The sequence below is a fragment of the Pelophylax lessonae genome (genome assembly GCF_965119305.1).
Source record: "Pelophylax lessonae genome assembly, chromosome: 3".
Lineage (NCBI taxonomy): Eukaryota > Metazoa > Chordata > Amphibia > Anura > Ranidae > Pelophylax > Pelophylax lessonae.
This window is the reverse complement of record NC_138770.1, coordinates 559,965,864-559,986,084: the sequence shown is the minus strand read 5'-3', so window position 1 is coordinate 559,986,084 and position 20,221 is coordinate 559,965,864. Positions and strand designations below refer to the sequence as shown.

The 20,221-nt window shown below is 45.1% G+C and overlaps 1 protein-coding gene across 1 annotated transcript in view; it reads right to left on the bottom strand.

Moving 5' to 3' along the window:
- Positions 1-20,221, bottom strand: part of MRPS5 (mitochondrial ribosomal protein S5) — a 297,159-nt gene that overhangs the window by 2,054 nt on the left and 274,884 nt on the right. The window contains exons 9-10 of the mRNA XM_082251224.1: positions 16,697-16,759; positions 7,042-7,178 (exon numbers count right to left, since the gene is read on the bottom strand). Of these exons, the coding sequence (XP_082107350.1) occupies positions 7,042-7,178; positions 16,697-16,759 (200 nt within the window). The remainder of the gene's footprint in view (positions 1-7,041; positions 7,179-16,696; positions 16,760-20,221) is intronic.

The following is a 20,221-nucleotide window of genomic DNA, read 5'->3' as shown; positions in this document are numbered from 1 at the left end:
ACCTTAACAGGAGGTCGTCCAGATAACCGAGGATCGCAATCCCCTTTAAACGCAGTAAAGCCAGCACTGGAACCCAAACCTTGGTAGTGCTACGCCACAAACTGGTAGTGCTCCCCTGCCACCGCGAAACAGAGACATCTCTGATGACCCTCGTAGATAAGGATGTGCAGATACGCATCCTTCAAGTTGATGGAGGCCAGGAAGTCCCCTGGACTCAACGATGCCACCACTGACCTGATGGATTCCATCCGGAACTTCTGCACCCGCACAAAGCGGTTCGGAGACTTTAAGTCCAGAATCGGATGAACCTTGCCCTCCTTTCTGGGAACCATGAACAGGTTGGAATAAAAACCACAAAACCTGTCCAAAGAAGGCACTGGCACAACGACTCCTTGGGCTAGCAGATCTTGTCCCGCCCCCATGAGATCTCTGAGACGATCAGGAGTCAACTGAAGATTTGATGGGAAGAACCTGTCTGCGGGGCGAGATCGAAACTCGATCTTGTACCCTGAACGAATCAGCTTGTGAACCCACCTTTCCCAAATGCTGGACAACCAGGGTTCCTGAAAGCAACGCAGACGTCCCCCCACCCCTAAAACGGGTGAGGGCGTCCCTTCAGAAAGAGGTGGACTGGGTCGCCAAACCGGTCTGACCGGCCTTTGGCTTACCCAACCATGGCTTCTTGTAGGGCTGCAACTAACGATTATTTTCATAATCGATTTGTTGGCCGATTATTGTTTCGATTAATCGACTAATCGGATAGAAACCTCAACTCAAAAAAGGATGGTGTATAATTGAGTTAATATTCTTGAATATCTATATGCAGTGGTAAATATAAATATCAAGCTATATAGTTGGATATTTAATCCACTCTGAGACAGATATATGTATTATTGGAGGTTTAAATGTGGTACATATCAGACCTAAAACACTGTCTTGCAAATTTTCAGACTGGATTGTTATATAATATTCATGACACACTCCCTTATTAATAGGCAGGTAGTTTGATACAAGCTCCCTGCACCTGCTGTCACTTATGCTGGCCATACACAAACTAAATTTTTTTAGAAAGTTTAAAAAACATTCATCCGGTTTTCTAACCATTAGTGGGGTCCATTTGGTGTTTGTTGTCAACCACAGTGACAGGAACATTTGAAGGAGCAGAATGGAAAACTTCTCGATCAAACAAATCTTCAAATAGTGGATGTGGTTTTTGCTCAGAAGTTATATTAATTTTAAAATTGAATGTTAAAAGCAAAAAGCATGTGGAATTTTCAAACACTTGTCCATTACACATATATACAAATCATTTTTGTATAAATATAGATGCAAATATTTTTGTCCAAAAATCCAATACATGTATGGGCAGCAGAAGACCTTTAGTAGCAGCAGCATGCTTTTTTTTTATCACCTGTCATGATGGGGTTAAAAAAATAAATAAATAAATAGCCTTTTATAGAAAAAAAAAAACAGCAGATAATCACTACTCTAATATAATTATAATTTCTACTGTGAAACAGTGAAAGTATTTATATCTTGTATCATGTGTATGTATATAGAAAAAAAAATGCAGAATATTTTAACTGGGAGTCAAACATAAAGCTATATGAAGAGTGAGGGGGGGGGGGGGAAGGGGATAACATTTATATATTAAAGTAGTACTAACAGCTGAGACTTTTTTTTTCATGGATATAATATTTTTAAATATAATGCACAATACTATTAAACATTTACTTTAAATGTAATTGTAATGCCTTATATAACCTCCAGTCTATCAGCCTCCACCTTCTCTGGGTCAGTGTTAATTTTGGCAGCAAATTTAGATTTAGTTTTAGTCTTTTGACTGAAATGCGATTTTAGTTTCAGTCGTATTTTAGTCATCTGAATTGTTTTTAGTTTTAGTCATATTTTAGTCGACTAAAATCTCCAGTACATTTTAGTCAACTACAAATCGAATAGGTTTAGGTTAATTGTAATGCATTATTTAAACATTTTTCTAGCATTTCCAAACTAATTGTATACTCCTGGAGTAAAAAATCTAATAATATGTTATTATAAGGTTTGAACACGCACTACAGACACAGATTTACATGTCGTTCACACTACGGCGGATCCGACTTCGGGCGACCTGTGAAGTTGCGTGCAGCGCGACTTCGACGCGACTTGCACGGACTTCATAAAATGAATGTCTATGCAAGTCGCCCTGAAGTAGTAAAGGAACTTTTTTCTAAGTCGGAGCGACTTGTGTCGCTCCTTATAGAACTGTTCCTATACCGCACAATGGGAGCGTGACGGACCGCGACTTGTCAGGCTGACAAGCCGCGGTCCAAGTCAGATCAGTGTGAATGGACTCTTAGCCATTGTGATATATAACATCTTTATAAATAAAACCAAATTTCATAAACAAACAGAAATATTGCTTTTTGACAAACCGAAGTGCAACTTTAAAATACAAAAAAAAAAAAAAAAAAACTGTAAACTCCATTGGCTGTAATGTCATTGCACATATTACCTGAATATATTGCCAACATAAAATATTGGGAAAAATATACGAAAAGCCTTTTTCCTAATTTTTTAGTTTTCAGCAGCTTAGTAGATGCCCCTTACTTATGATTATGCGGTGGTGCAATACATGTTTAAACTAAATGTGCTATTATTACATGCTCTGCATGGAATGGTGTTGCCGATTTAGAAATGGCCAGCAGAGGAGTGTTAATTTTGATGATATCAATTTTCAATTTAGTTTTAGTCTTATGACTAAAATGCCATTTTAGTTTTAGTCGTATTTTAGTCATCTGAATTGATTTAGTTTTAGTCGTATTTTAGTCGACTAAAATTGTGTTCATTTAGTTGATGAAAACATTTTAATCGACAAAATTAACACTGCTCTGGGTTCAGATGCTGATCTTCCCTGCACAGAGCCCTTAAAGTGATTGTAAGCAAGGTATATAGCAAGGTAAAAAAAAAAAAAAAAAACCTCTGCCTTCATCACTTGGTTCCTTCTCCTGCCCAAGACTCCATTTCCCATGAGGCATTGCTCCTCACACATTCTCTGCCATCTACTGACATGTACGGACAGTGTACTGAGCTGTATGTGCGTTGCACTGTATTTTCTGATATGTAATGCAAATAGTGCATTCTGTATGCAGGACAACTAATCGGCTGACCGATTTATCGATTACAAAAATAGCTGACAATTATTTTCATAATCGATTAATCGATAAGTTGTTTCAGCCATGGCTTCTTGTGACCACCGGAGGTCTTGAACGATTTTCCTTTTTCCTGCACCCCAAAGGCACGAAAGGACCCACGCTGAGCTTTGAAAGAAAGCCCCCGCCGAGCGCGGGTGGACTTACCCTTAGTGACCTGGAGCAAAAGAGTACTCTTATCCCCCTTTAAGCCCCTTAATTAACTCATCCAGAGTGTCCCCAAAAAGACGACTTCCCACATAAGGGACATCAGACACCGTCTTTTTGGAAGCGTGGCCAGTCTACCAGCCTTAAAGCTAAATAATGCGGCAGATCGCGACCCCGACCGCAGACAGCCGAGCGACTAACGGAGCCTCGTACAAGGCCGCGTCACACAGGTACATCTCAGTCTGGGTAATCTGATCCACCATGTGAAGGCCAGTCGGAGAGGCCGACTCCGCCACCAGGGTGCTCCAAAGCACCTTGGACCATGCCGTGAGAGCTTGAGAGGCCATCACCGAGCCAAACATAGGTTTTAGCAGAGAGCAAGTAAATGTGGCGGGAAGGCACCTCCAGCTGGATCCTTGAACACCGGGGAGTCCTCCAACGGCATCAAGGTGGATTTATTCAGCCTAGAAACAGTGTGGTCCACCTTGGGGGACACCGTCCAACGTTTGTCCCCAAAAAGGGATAGCGGTAGTGAAACCGCTTAGGTACCACCAGCATATGTTTAATGCAATGCCACTGGTCGTTCACAATTTTGTGAATCTCCTCAGGTCAGGGGAAAACCTGACCTGACTTCTGGGCCCTTCGGAACCTGAAAGCAGCCCGCTAACTTGACTGAGATGGCTCATCGTCAAGATTTAAAGTCTCCTTAATGGTGCTAATGAGGGCATCCATCGTAGCGCGTTACCGCACCACCAAGGAGGAAGATTCCTCCTCCTCAGAAGCTTAGGACAGGGACCCCTCTGGGGGGACGTTGTCCGTGGCAACCAATTCAGGCTCTGAGTCAGAGGACTGGGAGGGCATAGGCCATTTTTGAGAAGAGTGTTCCGACATCGGCAGATCCACTTTGGACGCCAAAGTCACAAGAGCAGCAGAATATGAGGCCATGGAAGATGATTCAGAAGTACCCGAAGCCCCCACCAGGTCTGCGGGAATTTTTGTTATCCTGGGAGTCCATATTGCCAATATAAAATTAAGGGGACGCTGGCCCTTTAAATCGGCGGTCCCCGCGGACCCCCACCGCAGCTTGCGCTACTTGAAAGAGCCCCTTCAGAGAAGGCAAGAGCCACAAGAAAAATTTTTTTTTTCAGGATAATGCCCGAGGAAATAGTAAAAACCCCCCTACAGTGACAGTACTTGCCACCCGCTGCTCGGTGGGGAAAATGTAAGGGAAGGAGGAAGTGACCGAACACCCCTAGAGGCCGATGCCCGTGAGCCACAAAAAAATGATGCCTATTGAAAATCAATGTGAAGAATCACAGGCAAGATGGCCGCTGCCCTTACTAGGCGTTTGCCCTTAGCCAAGATCGCGCCCGTTCGGCGCCAGGACAAGGCCCTAAAATGGCTGCTGCCCACACACTGAGCTCAGCCACCTGCCCTTATCAAAGATGGCGGCCGTGCTAAATGGCGCCAATACTAGCACATACATGCAGTCTGGCCACCACAGGGGACCCCAGAGAGAACCCCTTAAAGCTACGGAGCCCCCCACTACGGGTACAGCAAGTACTCCGCACAGCGCCCTCATCAGGGCAAGGGAGGAAGGGAAACATACCGATCCGGCCAGAAGGGGGATACCACAGGGACCACCAGCCCTGCCATCCCCTAAGAGTGGGCCCACAAACCCCCCTAAAGGTTCTACCCAGGGACAAGGGGGTATTAGTACTCACCAGTCCAGAAGACGCGGGCACCGCTCTGATACGGGAGACCTCCCACCCTGAGGAGGGATGCTAGCAACACGCGGGCGTTCTGGAGTTGAGACACCCTCGGCGAAGATGTACCTCCGCAGGCTCATCCCCATTCTGAGGGGCACTGTCGTTGCGAGGCTGGGACTCCATAAGGCTCTATATTATCCAGTGCGAGGCCCAGCTCTGCTGTAACTTGTCCTCCAGGAAAATTCCCTGACAACTAGTAAAAGTGAGAGAAATAAAAAGCTATTTTCAGAAGAAAAACACATATTTTGGGAAAAAAAAACATAAAGAAACCAAGACGCTAGGTTCCAGCAAGGAGGAGCTAGCCTACTCCTGATGCTAGACAGCATAAAACTGAGGAACAGTGATATCTGGTTCAGGATAATGGCTGAGGGAAGGCCCCCTAGAGGTGTGTCTAGGTATAGAAAGTGTTTTATTAACCTGTTAAACTGCCTAGCTTGCTCCTGCAGAGGGCGCCATTACCATTAGTGAAAGCTAAATGGATAGACGGCGACTGTCAGAGGACGTATGAGAAAAAAAAAATTAAAAATGTCTTCAATGATCCACAATAACAGTAATAATAAGCTGTTGTATTAGTAAGGTGTGGCTAATACTAACCAAAGTTTCCATATTTGGCATTGATAATGGTTAACAAGTCTAGACCTAAAGAGGGTTATTGAAGTTGGAGAATGGTTCTATTGATTAGCTGCCTAACAGTGTGAAGTGCTTTCTCTGAAGGATCTGGATCCTGCAGCATGCTATTAATAAGGCATAGAAAGTGAAAGTACTAAAATGAGTAGTGGCTTCGGTCAAAAGTTTTATGCCAGAGATTCTGTACTGGTTCATGGGGAAGCTTTAGGCTTGTTTAAAATGAAGCTAATAGTTAATTGGTAATACTGTATTCTAGGCCTTGGTATTAGTTATGAGCAATTAGCTAAAGCAGTCACATGTAGCACGTGCCCCGCATTGCTTGGTGTCCATGGTTCTGGCATTGCATCTGCTGCCAAATGTTTTTTTATTTAGCTTCTTGGCATGCTGAAGCAGCAGCTAGCTTCTGTCCTTGCCCACTGGCTGCCTATCAGAGCTCAGATACAGCAGTAATTGCAGAACTGAGGAAAGTGACGCTCTGTGTATCTGTAATATACACTTCTGCTCTTGGTGGGTTTCACATTCCTGATTGCTGCATTCTGTGCCTTACAGCTCTGACCCCTGCGCTGTAGTACATGTTTATTTTTTTATTTGCTCTGGGGGCAGGGAGGGACTTAAAAGTACATTTACCTAAAATCTATGCATTACCTGTTTTTGTTCCCTAACTTCTTAGCGTCACACTCTCCTAGCCCCTGCATTTTGTGCGTTACATACCCCTGCATTCCTGAGTTATGTGCTCCTGACCCCTGAACTCTGCATGGTAGAAAACTCCTGGCCCATGCACTCTCTACATAGTTCTGACCACTGCACTCTGTGAGTTATGTTCTTCTGATCCCTGCACTCTGCGTGTTACATATTCCTGATGCCACCACTCTGTTTATTATATATTTCTGACCCCTGCTCACTGTAGGTTACACATGCCTAATGCGGCCTGTTTCCATTCGACAGCCCCATAGAGAACAGCGGGGCTGTGTCTGTGTCCACTCTGCATAGAGGAGTAGACACAGACCTGTCACCCGCCTGCTCAGCGGGGAGACTCCCTGCTGTGCAGGCAGATGCGGACTACAGGGAATGCCCGAGTAAAATCAGCCTTAAGGGTTTAGGAAGGAATTTTCCTCCCTGTTGGGGCAGACTGGACCATGTTGTATAAGGGTTGTCTGCCTTCCTCTGGATCAACTTTGGATTTACAGTTCTGTATAGGTTTTCCATTTATATATTGTTTTTAAATAGGTTGAACTTGATTGACTTGTGTCTTTTTTTTTTATCTATGCAACTATGATATAGTGACATACCTGCTCAGTTAGACCCTGGAAGAGTGCCCTTGTAATGTTAAGCAGATTGTGGGAACCTGACACTTTTGCATACATGTCTTTGATGCCAATCAGTTTGCAGATAGTGATGATTGCTCTATGGCAACGGAGACCATAACCTAAGAAAACATATACAAAAGATGATTTTAAGTTTTCTCTTAAATCTACAAGGCAGAGACATATCATATATAAATAACAGACATAAAGAAAAAAAAGACCATTCACTATAAATGTGGTAAAAGCCCAAAAGCACAAGTTGTTTACTATCCTAATTATAATTGAACATTTTCACTGTGTAATTCAGAGAGTGTCTTAAATATCTTAAAGTTGTCCAGCATCACCAAAACTGGATTTTTGACTTACCGTAAAATCCTTTTCTCTTATGCTCATTGACAGACGCAGAATCCATATCTTGATATCCATAGGGTTATACTGCCCCCTACAGGAGTAGGACACTAGGCAGGAAAAAAGTTCTGGCCACACCTATGGGCAGTCCCAGGGGGTATATCCTCTCTCTCCCTGCTATAGGATGGCAGTTATGTAACAAAGCAGTGTCAGAGACTCATACCAACCCAACTCAAAATAGAGGGGCGGGTACTGCGTCTGTCAATGAGCTTAAGAGAAAAGGATTTTACGGTAAGTCAAAAATCCAGTTTTCTCTGTCGCTCATTGACAGACGCAGAATCCATATCTTGATATCCATAGGGACGTCCCAAAGCAGTGAAATAAATGAGGGGTGGGATAACAGAAATAAAATCCAATCCAGAAGGCCAAAACAGAGCCAACCAGAAGAACCCTCAGAGGACTCATCGAAACAAGAAGATGAGACCCACCTGAAAAAAACAAAACCCCGAGGTAGACCAAAGGTCCCCTCAAACAGCAGCCTGCAAAACCTTGAGGCCAAAAGAGGCATCCGCCGATGCCAACACATCAACCTTATAAAATTTTGTAAAGGTATGAACCGACGACCAGGTAGCCGCCTTGCAAACCTGAAGCACCGACGCCTGATGGCGGAAGGCCCAGGAAGCACTAAGAGCCTGAGTAGAGTACGCCTTAACAGGGAACGGAGGAACCCGACCCTTAATAGAATAAGCCTGCACCACCGTCTGTCTGATCCATCTAGAGATAGTCGCGGCAGACACAGGCAACCCCTTTCTAGGGCCATCCGTGATCACAAAAAGTGAATCAGCCTTACGAAAAGAGTCAGTAGTAGCCAAGTACACCCTGATCGCCCAAACCACATCCAAGGAGTGTAACGCAAACTCCCGAGGATGACTGGGCTTAGGGCACAGGGAAGGTAACACAATATCCTCATTCAAGTGAAAGTCGGAAACCACCTTAGGAAGGAAGGATGGATTCGGACGAAGAACCACCTTATCCTTATGAACCACCAGATAGGGGGAACAACAGGACAACGCAGCCAGTTCCGACACCCTGCGTGCAGAAGTGATAGCCACCAAAAAGGCCACCTTCTGGGATAAGGTAAGCAAGGGAATCTCCCTAATATTTTCAAAGGGAGGTTTCTGGAGAACCGACAACACCAAATTAAGATCCCAGGCGGCAAGGGCGCGCGCACCGGAGGAGCCAGGTGCCGCACCCCCTGGATGAAATTCCGCACCAAAGAATGAGTAGCCAGTGGCCTCTGGAAGAAGATCGCCAAAGCTGAAACCTGACCCTTGATAGTGCTCAAGGCCAGCTTCTGCTCAACCCCCTGTTGCAGGAAGGCCAATATCCGAGCCACCGAGTAAGAGCGTGGAGGAACCCCGAGGGACTCACACCACGCGATATAAGACCTCCATGTGCGATGATAGATCTTTCTGAAAGTCGCTTTCCTCGCTTTAATCAGAGTAGGAATAACTGAAACAGACAGACCCCTGTCCTTCAGCACCTGGCTCTCAACAGCCAAGCCGTCAAAGCCAGCGATCGTAAAGCAGGATGGAAGATCGGTCCCTGAGACAGCAGATCCTCCCTGAGAAGAAGTAGCCAAGGAGCGTCCACGACCAGCCTGACCAAGTCGGCGTACCAGGCCCGACGAGGCCAGTCCAGGGCCACAAGGATGACTGGAATTCCCTCCGCCTCTATCCTGCGAAGAAGTTTCGGCAGTAACTTGAGAGGAGGAAAGGCATACAGCAGCTGATACTGCCCCCACGGAGCAACCAGCGCGTCTGCGGCGTCCGCCAGAGGATCGCGGGAGCGGGCTACAAACCTCTGCACCTTCCTGTTGAGTCGAGATGCCAACAGATCCACGTCCGGGGTGCCCCAATGAAGGCACAACTGGTGAAACACCTCTGGATGAAGAGACCATTCCCCTTGATCCAAGGTCTGACGGCTGAGAAAGTTTGCCTGCCAATTTTCCACACCCGGAATGTGAACTGCGGAAAGAGCCGGAACAAACCGTTCCGCCCAATGAAGAATGCCGGCCACTTCCACGGCCGCCAGAACACTCTTGGTACCCCCTTGGTGATTGACATAAGCCACGGCCGTGGCATTGTCCGACTGAATCCGAACCGGGCAGCCCCGAAGATGCTCGGTCCAGTGAAACAGGCAAAATCTGATCGCTCTCAGTTCCAACACATTTATGGGCAACCTGGATTCTTTCAGGGACCATAGCCCCTGAGCAGACAGCCTGCAGAGAATCACTCCCCACCCGGATAGACTGGCATCCATGGTGACAATCGTCCAATAGATCGGAAGAAAGGACTTCCCTTGACTGAGCATCGGAGACCGAAGCCACCAAACCAGAGACTCCCTGGTCCGCTCGCTCAGCCGGATCCGATTGTCCAGGGAATCAGGATTCCGGTTCCATTTGAGAAGAATCTCCTTTTGGAGAGTCCGCGTATGAAACGGAGCCTGCGGAGACTCCGCACAGAGGAGGAGGTCGTCCAGGTAGCCCAGAACTGATATGCCCCGCAGCCGCAACAGCCAGAACTGGGGCCAAAACCTTTGTGAAAACCCGGGGAGCAGAGGCGAGACCAAAGGGTAACGCCACAAACTGATAATGGTCCTCTCCCACAGCAAAGCGCAGAAACCGCTGGTGTCCTGCGTAAATGGGAACGTGAAGATAGGCATCCTTGATGTCTATGGACGCCAGAAAATCCCCCTGATGCAGGGAGGCCACCACTGTGCGAATGGACTCCACTCCTTGTTGCATCAAGTCCTGCACTGCCCCCAACAGAGCCGTTAGGCGATCCGGGGACAGTCGCATATTGGAAGGGAAGAACCGCACCGGTGGAAGCGATCGAAACTCGATCTTGTATCCCGACCGTATGACCTTGTGAACCCATTTGTCTTGAATCCTGGAAAGCCACGGGTCCGGGAACCGGCGAAGACGCCCCCCCCCACCCCTGATATGGGTGGGGGCGCACCTTCAGGCTGAAGCGGTCTTATCCTCAGGTCTGGAAGGACCATATTTTTGCTTACCAGACCAGGGTCTCTTGAAACCCCCGGGGGGGCTTTGGAGGGCTTTGCCTTGTCGCCCGCCCCGGAGGAGCGAAAAAACTTCTTGTGAGCTGAAAAGGAAGGTCCCTGTCTGCGACGAGGTTCCTTACCCTTATTAGCCTGTGGTAGAAAGGTGCTCTTGCCCCCAGTGAGATCCTTGATAATCTCATCCAAGGTAGCACCAAACAGGTAGCACCTTTTTTGGAAGCCTGATCTGCCGACCAGCACTTCAACCATAGCATGCGCCGGAGGACCACCGCCGAGATTGACACATGCCCCAGCAATGGAGCAGCGTCCAGCGCGGCGTCACAAACTGTAGCCCCTGCACCATTTGCTCCAGCAACTCCGCCACGGCAGGGGGGAGACTTCTCCCCTCCAGGTCATGGCGTAACAGCTTGGCCCATTCCGTCAACGTCTGCGAAACCAGAGCAATGGTAAACAATGGCCTCAAGGCCGACCCTGCCAGGGAAAATATGGAACAGGACACAGATTCCGCGCTACGATCAACTGTATCCCGAAAGGACGGGGAATCCTCCAACGGGATAACAGTAGCCTTATTTAGTCTGGAAACCGGCGGATCCACCAAAGGTGGTATCGTCCATTTTTTAAGGAGGGACTCTTCAAACGGGTAGTGCCTAGCAATCTGTTTGGGCATCCCAGGGGATCGTTTTGGACGGACCCACTCCTTCTTAATGATGTCGTCAAAGCATTTGGGAAAGGGAAACACCTTCGCCACCCTGGAGGGCTTGCGAGTGCCAAAGGCAACTTCCGTATGAGCTGCATCCGCAAGTGCAACCTCCAGTTTTAGGGTCTCCCGGACAGACACAATCAGTGCGTCCATCAGTGCCTTGTCTTGCGCTATGGCGGAGGCAGAAAGGTCATCCTCACTATCAGAGGAGACGGGGCATGAGACAGCAGCCCCAGAGGAGGAACCCGCAGCAGAGGCGACTGGCTCAGGATCAGAATCTGAGGCATCAGACGAGACAGGGGTAGGCGGGGGTCACTTTTTAGCCCCCCGTCCCTGACAGGCCACCTTCACCCGGGACACAAATGACTCCAGGACCCCCGAAAGCATGCATCAATGGTGAGTGGAGAATCAGAGGGCCCTGCGGCCACCTCGAGGGGATCAGGTGGGGACACATGTGCAGCAGGGTCCATGGCAACACCAGGGGAACCCATCAGCAAAGTATGACAAAATTGAAAAAAACGTTTTTTTTTTTGCAAAATGTCACCCAGCGTACAGCGCCCCTCAATGGTCAGACAGTGTGCCTCGAGACCCCCGCAGAGAGAGAGAAAGAGACCCCCAAAAGGCTCACCACACGATGCACCAGAGTTCAAAAGGACTGCTCTCAGCGTTGTCTACATGACAAGGAAGTCCTGTGGAGCGATCACGAGGGACTACAGAAAAATGGCGGCCCCGCGCGTTGCGGCAGGAAGGGGGGTCCCCACATCACTAACAGACAATCGATCGGCAGGTAGGCCTTGGGAAGCCCCCCGCACAAGAGCCGTCCGCACTGTTGGGACCCCCCCCACCCCCGCCCCCTTAGCAGCCTGCACGAACAGCTAGCCACTCCACACACACAAGAGGGACACCACAGGGGGGGGTGAACAGGGGAACAGAGGGGAACCCAGATTAGTGGGGGTCCGGGTCCGACCTAGAGTCAGCCATGAGGAGAAAGGGGGGAAGCATTTACTCACCATACCGGAACAGAGCGGGCGCCACACCAGACAAAACCCCTCGCCGCCCAGTCGACCGGTTGTATGCGACTCGGCGGGACGTTTAACCCGCGGGCCAGTCCCCATCCAGCGGGACTATGTCGCGGCCGACCCAGCGAGGAGCTGGGCCGGCACGCGCTCGTAGGCCGGCTGGGGTGACCACTGGATCTCAGCATCCAGCCCGTCGCCCAGATCCGGCATAATTGCTTGAAGATCTCACAGGAACAACTGGAGAAAAAAAAAGCTAACTAAAAAAAAGATTTATCTAAAAAAACTTGCCAGGACCAGAGATCCCAGCAAAGAATTTAGGTCCTTACTCCTGACTAGGCAGAAAAAAAACTGACATCCTATAGCAGGGAGAGAGAGGATATACCCCCTAGGACTGCCCATAGGTGTGGCCAGAACTTTTTTCCTGCCTAGTGTCCTACTCCTGTAGGGGGTAGTATAACCCTATGGATATCAAGATATGGATTCTGCGCCTGTCAATGAGCGACAGAGAAACTTTGTTTTGTTTTGGATAGAGTTAGGAAAGGCTGGTTTGCCTATTGGGTTCTGCTAGAGAGATTTCCCATCACTTCTTGCCCTGTAGACACCAGACAGGAAGTGTCAGGGAAGGCTTTGCCCTAGTACAAATGGAGCTCCAAGGCACATACCTATACCCTGGCTGTGAGCTGGCCGAGCAGATACATGCGGACACGCATTCCCAAGCGCGCGCCTGTTACCAATAATGGAGCCAAACAGCCTATTTAAACAGGGCTACTGCACTGGCTAATTGCTGTTTGGTCTACAGCGTTCTGTGAGTGTGTTCCTGATTCCTGTGCCTGACCTCTGATCTTGACCCAGCTTGCTCCTGACCATCCTTGTCTGTTACCTGCCTTGACCTCGGCTTGTCCCCGGATTCTACCTCTGCCTTCTGCTCTTGTCTGATCCATTCTCCAGTGCTGACATTGGCCTGTGACCCGACTATTCTTCTGTCCGCTTTCTATGCCTGATCTACCCATCTGTTAGCAACCCACCTTTGTATGACCTTGCATGCAGCTTTTCCTGTCTGCTTCAGTTCCTTCAGTCCAGCGCACCATCTTCTGCCCTCATGCCTCCCTGCTGCCCACCCACAGCCTATCATCGGCCGAGCCCTTTGTCAGCCTGCCTGCTTCCAGTTGTCAGCTGTTGCATTTCCTGGCGATCTTCCAGTGAAGTACCGGATACTAATGGACTGATCATAGGCACTCATAGCTCACTATGCTCTTGCGGTTACTGTTCCACTATCAGTGGCCCCCAAGCTGGAGCTTCCTCTGCACGTCATGCTCACTAACCAGGTAGAGACAGAACTCTTCATCAACACATAAAAACTCTAGAGGACGGTTAGAACTAGGGATATACCAGCTGCTGAAAATTATCAACTGAGGTCAGGGTTATTGGTGTTTTGCAAATAGAAACAAAGGTCCTGATAATGGCCACTGAAAAACGTGTGCGATTTTACAGCAAATTTTATGTGACTCAAAAACCGCATCAAAAACGCAACACAGACCCCCATCAGCTTTTTATTGCCATTTTTCTTCTGGTTTAAGATTTTCCCTTTCATCAATAGAGAAAGTGACAGAAAATCCCTTAAATGGTGCCCCGAAAGCAGTAAAACCTGTACAGGGGTTCCAAGTCTTCCTGACTCTGTCCAAAACAAAACAGAAAAAACATTTCGACTAGAAAAACAACAAGAATGTTTCAATTGGAAATTCATTAACAGCCACATAAAAAGTGGAAAATAATTATAATCACATACATTAGTTGCTATGATGCGTTCTGCTTCTGTTTTTTAACATGCTAAAATTTGATTGGCTTTGGGTTGCTTCTCAATTTTGCTCTGCACTGCTTTCCTTAGTAACCAAGCAATTCTGATATATACAGGACTATACCTAGAAGAGCAAGCCTTATCACACCGGACTAAAAACAGTCATTTCAACAGCTTTGATGTCTGTAATTTACTTTGATATTTTGTGGCTTTCCAAAATAACATGTTATTGTGGCGAAAAAAAAAAAAAAAGCCAAAACAAAAACACAGACCCAGACCATTCTGCAGTTATTTTACAGCATTTGATACCTTGTCACTAAATCTGTAATAGGCAACGTTGGTCAGTGTCGAGTAAATGAGAGCGCCTGCCCCTTGGTTTTTCACCATGGCAGCACAAATAATCCTACAGATTTTATGTCTAGAAGAGCAATGTTGGCATTCAATTAAAGTTCAAATTGCAAGAACACAGAGTTCCCAACAGCCCACCAAAAAAAGAAAAACAAAAAAAATCTACAGGAATGATTTAGAGAAAGGAAACTGGAGTCCAGTGAGCTAAATTAAACATTTCAGCCATCTAGTAAATTAAAGTGTGATGAATAGCCTTTTAAAGATCATTCAGATGAAAATGTGTACTGAGTTTGTTCTTGCTGCTGCACAGAAATCAATATATTCTTCACCAGTAAAAATGACTTGTGGTACTTCTAGTTTGTTTTTTCAATTATAGTTTATAAGAAAAAGAAGAATATTAGTGCAGGATAGCGTGCCCTTGTATAATAGAATTTTTCCTGTTACAACAGACAAAATTGCTTTACAGGCCAATGCTCTTCATCCGCAAGATTAGCATTTTACTCTATCAGTATATTGTGATCAACACAAATTTACTCAGGATACCAGTTGCATAAAAATAAAATGGATATTACTAGTTGAAAAAACTGAGATTTCAGACTGGCAGCCCACCAGACTTGCCATTTATAGCTGACCTCCTCTTCCCCCATCCTCAACTAATCACTGAATTTGTTTGGAAAACAAATGCCCTAAATACTTACCTAATCTTGTGGTCACATGATGCTCCAAATCTTGAGTCATCTTTCTTTTTCCTTGCAGAGGAGGAGAGGTCCTTCTTTGGGTATCCATGCCTCTCCCTGTGTGATGGAAACATTTCCAAATGGCTGCCCAGTGGCAGAGATTGCCCAGGAAGAGGTTGGCCAGTTCATAGGCAAAGATTGGATCTCAGTCATGAATTTTGGAATTGGAGCCCGTGAAAAACACAGATGGTGGATTAAGGTGAATATTATTTTATGTGATAATCGCGGCTTATCCCTGATGTGCACAAGTTTATGTACCTGAGATAAGAAGCAGGGAACATGCTTCACTGTTGCCTTAAAGCGGAGTTCCGGACACAAAGACATTTTCTAGATAAAAATAACCCCCTAATCCTACGCGAACAACAATTACACTAACACTAACCCCACATTACAGTACAGGACAGTAATTGAATTAAGATAAAATCTTACCTTTAAAATTGATTGCAGAGCACGGACATCTCCGGTGTGGGTGTCTAAAGCCACTGTGTCCCCTGCTGTGACCTTCTTCCTGGTTTCTGGCTCCCAGAATGCCGATCGCAATCAATGCACTGTAGATTGCGATCGGCAATCAGCAATCAGAGTAGCGGCCGGCCATTACCATTGCATCCTGGGATTGATGACTCGCATCTCCCAGGACGCAATGCAAAACCAGAAGTGACGCCCGGGGGCTGCGTCCACAGAAGGAGGAAATCGGGGTCAGAGATGCCCCTAAAATAAGGTAAGTGACCCCCCCCCCAAAAAAGAAATTGTCCAATTTTTTTTAAACATGCTTTTCCCCACAGGAATCCGGAAAGAAGAAAATGAGGGTGGAACTCCGCTTTAAGAGTTCTTTCAAACTCATGCACTTAAAAACGTAGAATGTATTTTGCAAAAATACATATTGCCTTTTTTGACACATTTTCAATGTGTTTTCAGAATTCCTGATTCCCAGCATGCACCTGTGAAACTAGGACATGCGACTCAAAGAATGCACCAAAACTGCACCGCTGGTGCTTTTTTGATGCACTTTCCATTTATTTCAATGGAGAGGTGCATTTTTGGTGCAATTTTTAAACATGCACCAAAAATGCAGCATGTAGGAATTGTAAAAATCTACTGCACCTGCAGCGCATTGGTATGAAGAATTCCATAGGATACATTTTTCAGTGCATTTTGTTTTGCTTTTTAAATATCAAAAGCACATTAAAAACTGATCAGTGTGAAAGAGCTCTAAGGGCTAGTCATAAAGGTATCTCAAAGTTCTCTTGCCAGCCACACGGTGCGAGACAAAGGATTGCCTTGCACTGAGCTGATAAAAATATCTGCATGCAGTCGTTTTCTCTGCTCACCGTGCCTATGCACGGTCACATAGGAGAAAAGGCATTTTGCTTTGCAGTGGGGATGTGCTGGAATACCCGCCCATGCAGTCCCACTGCATCTGTTGTGAATCTACCCTGAGTGTTCGGTCTTATGGTTAGGTACCTTTTTCACACTTTGGGGAATTTCGCTATTTCAATATGATTTCAGCACTGAAAGCCAAACACCAAAAGCTGATGACTGTGATCCTTCTTTAAAATCAGGAAAATAACAAAATTATGATTCTTAACAAAAACAAAACAAAAAAAGCACCTACCTGAGTTTTGTTTCTTCATTTTGATTGTTGTTCTCTTAAATTTTGTTGCAATGTCATGATATACTAAAAAAAAAAAGCATATAGGAAATTTATGTTAACCTTAATACTACCATACAAAGTATACTAAATGAAACATTTAGACAATATGCTCTAGTAATAAACTTACTTCAGCAAGAGATGCAAAAAACATATTCTAAACTAAAATTTCACATGTCATTGTAAACTTGAAGATTATCCGATGAATGATCGTCCGCTATTTTTTTGCATGCTAGTTTTATATTAAAAATCAATAGGTTACTAAAGTTACGAAAATACTCGTATGACAGACTAAACTTCAAAAGTGATGTAATGTATTGTATTGTAATGTGTTCTTTCATTTCCAAGCATGCGCGGTCTTGGTCACACAATGTTTTTTCGTACAAATACTCTACTAATTACACGAAGATTGTTTGTTCTGGTATTGTACGAGAAACATTTTTGTGCTTGTCCCTGTCATGTTTGGCTCTTAAAAGCTGTGTACCAATGATAAGATTATCGGATGATCGCTCCGAAAGTAGTATTTTTAGTCCGATTTTCTTACTGTGTGTTAAGTCTGACTGCCCTTTATGGAAAACTCCAGCTGTAAACTATCAAAAAAAATACGAAACCATACAATAACTCCAACCCCTAAAGCCCCATTTTTCCCTATTTGGAAGAAAGTGCCTATTTTTAATTAGAATCTGTTGACTAAGATGAGCAATAGAGAAACTTTTCCATTGCTGCAATTTTTACAAAACTGTTCCATTGCCAGTCTTTATTTCCTGTGGAATGTATATCAATTGTGATCAATCATCTAATAACTTTTACCTTGTCCAACCACTTGCTGATTAGGCCTTTTCTGGAACTTTTTGTTTACAAGTTTAAATTAGTATTTTTTGGTAGAAAATTACTTTGAACCCCCAAACACTATATATATATATATATATATATATATATATATATATATATATATATATATATATATATATATATATATTATAGCAGAGACCCTAGAGGATAACCCTAGAGAATAAAATTGCAGATCGTTGCAAAATTTTAGGTCACACAGTATTTGCGCAGCTGTCTTTCAAACGCAATTTGTTTTGGAAAGAATACACTTTAATGAATTAAAAAAGACAAACAAAACACAATAGTTACCCAATGTTTTTGTATAATGGGAAAGATGATGTCAGATACCTAACATGTCATGCTTTAAAATTGAGCTTGCTCGTGCAATGGCGACAAACTACGGCATTTAAAAATCTCCATAGGCAACACATTAAAAATTTTTTACAGTTTACCTGTTTTGAGTTACAGAGGAGGTCTAGTGAACACTGCGTACGTGGGCGCAACTTACGCATGTGTTCACTTCTGTGCTCGAGCACGGAGGAATAAGGCACTCTACATATTTTTTTTCTTATTTATTTTACTTTTTTACACTGTCCCTTTATTTTTTTAATCACTTTTATTCCTATTACAAGGAATGTAAACATCCCTTGTAATAGAAATAAGGATGACAGGCTTTATTGAGAGATCAGCGATCCGACCACATATCTCTCATGTATCTTTAAAAGCAAAAGGAAAAAAAAAGTTTTTTTTTTTTTGTATTTTAACTTAAAAAAAAAAAAACAAAAAAAAAAAAATTTGTTTTCGCCCGAGAACCAAAAGTGATAACAGGCATCACTCTGGTCCTCCAAGTGCATAGAGGCAAGTGGCGGCCATCCTGGCCCCACTCTACTTCCTTCCCAGCAAACGGCCACATTGGATCGCTTCCGGGCTTCATCCATGGATCCAGGTAAGCCTGGAAACTACGGTAAAGCTTCTAAAAGTGATACCGTAGCAAATCCGCCTGCAGGACCACTTTTATTGGACGCAGAATCGGCCATACTAAAAAATTATACTGGGGTTATGGCAGCTAGATGACGTATCTTTACTATGGGCCGGTCAGCAAGTGTCTAATGTATAAAAGGGATAAGAGTCTTAATTTTTATAGCTTAAGGAATAAGCGTACTCTAGGATTATAGACTACACCTCACCCTTCTCTGCAAACTGCTGAAAGCTGAAAAACATAGATCCAAGAAAGTTTGCATATGAGGTTCGTTTAATTCCTAACTTTTTTGCAGAGGAAAGGGGTTAAACAAAGCCTCATTCTCCAAAAGAGCACTAATCCTTGAGGACCCCTTCACACTTCGTGTGCATTAATTGGCCCCTTTTTTCATGTGGTTAAGCGGTACATATATTTTAAATACAAATAGTGCAGCGTTAATGTGAGCGGCAAAGTGTGTCTATGGTGGAGGCTGCACATTGTTTAGTTCATGAAGTTCATTACCTTAAAGGCACATTTTCACAGTGTCTGGAATCCTGTGTGCTCATCATTGATGAACTTTTATTTCTATAGCGCTGCACTATTTGTATTTCATTTATATATGGGGTGCTGTAAATGTTCCTGGAGTGTTCAGCTGCTTTCAATGATTTTTGTTTTTATACATTTTGCACTGGTTTCATTACATATTGTGATATAAATGGATTTTTGTAAGAACTTACCGTAAAATCCTTTTCTCTTAAGCTCATTGACAGACGCAGTCCTCTTTGATTAATATCAAATTGGGTTATACTGCCCTCTACAGGAGTAGGACACTAGGCAGAAGAAAACGTTCTGGCCACACCTTAGGGGCAGTCCCAGAGGGTATATCCTCTCTCTCTCTGCTACAGGATGTCAGTTATGTCACAAAGCAGTGTCAGAGAATTTAACCCAACCCAACTCAAAAATAGAGGGGCGGGTACTGCGTCTGTCAATGAGCTTAAGAGAAAAGGATTTTACGGTAAGTTCTTACAAAAATCCATTTTTCTCTGTCGCTCATTGACAGACGCAGTCCTCTTTGATTAATATCAAATTGGGACGTCCCAAAACAGTGCCACAAATGAGGGGTGGGATAACGGAAATCAAAATCCAATCCAGAAGGCCCAACCGGTGCCAACTAGAAGTCTCAAAGGCTCATCAACAAAAGGATGAGATTCAACTGAAAACCCAACAGAAAAAAAAAACCCTCGAGGTAGACCAACGGTCTCCTCAAATAGCGGCCTGCAGAACCTTGCGGCCAAAAGAGGCATCCGCCGATGCCAGCACATCAACTTTATAAAATTTTGTAAAGGTATGAACCGACGACCAGGTGGCCGCCTTGCAAACCTGAACCACTGACGCCCGATGGCGGAAGGCCCAGGAAGCACTAAGCGCCCGAGTGGAGTGCGCCTTAACAGGGAACGGGGGAACCTGTCCCTTAATAGAATAAGCCTGTACCACCGTCTGTCTGATCCATCTAGAGATAGTCACGGCAGATGCAGGCAACCCCTTTCTAGGGCCATCCGTGATCACAAAAAGTGAATCCGTCTTACGAAACGAGTCCGTCGTTTTCAAATATACCCTGATCGCCCGAACCACATCCAAGGAGTGTAACGCAAACTCCCGAGGATGACTGGGCTTAGGACACAGGGAAGGTAACACAATAT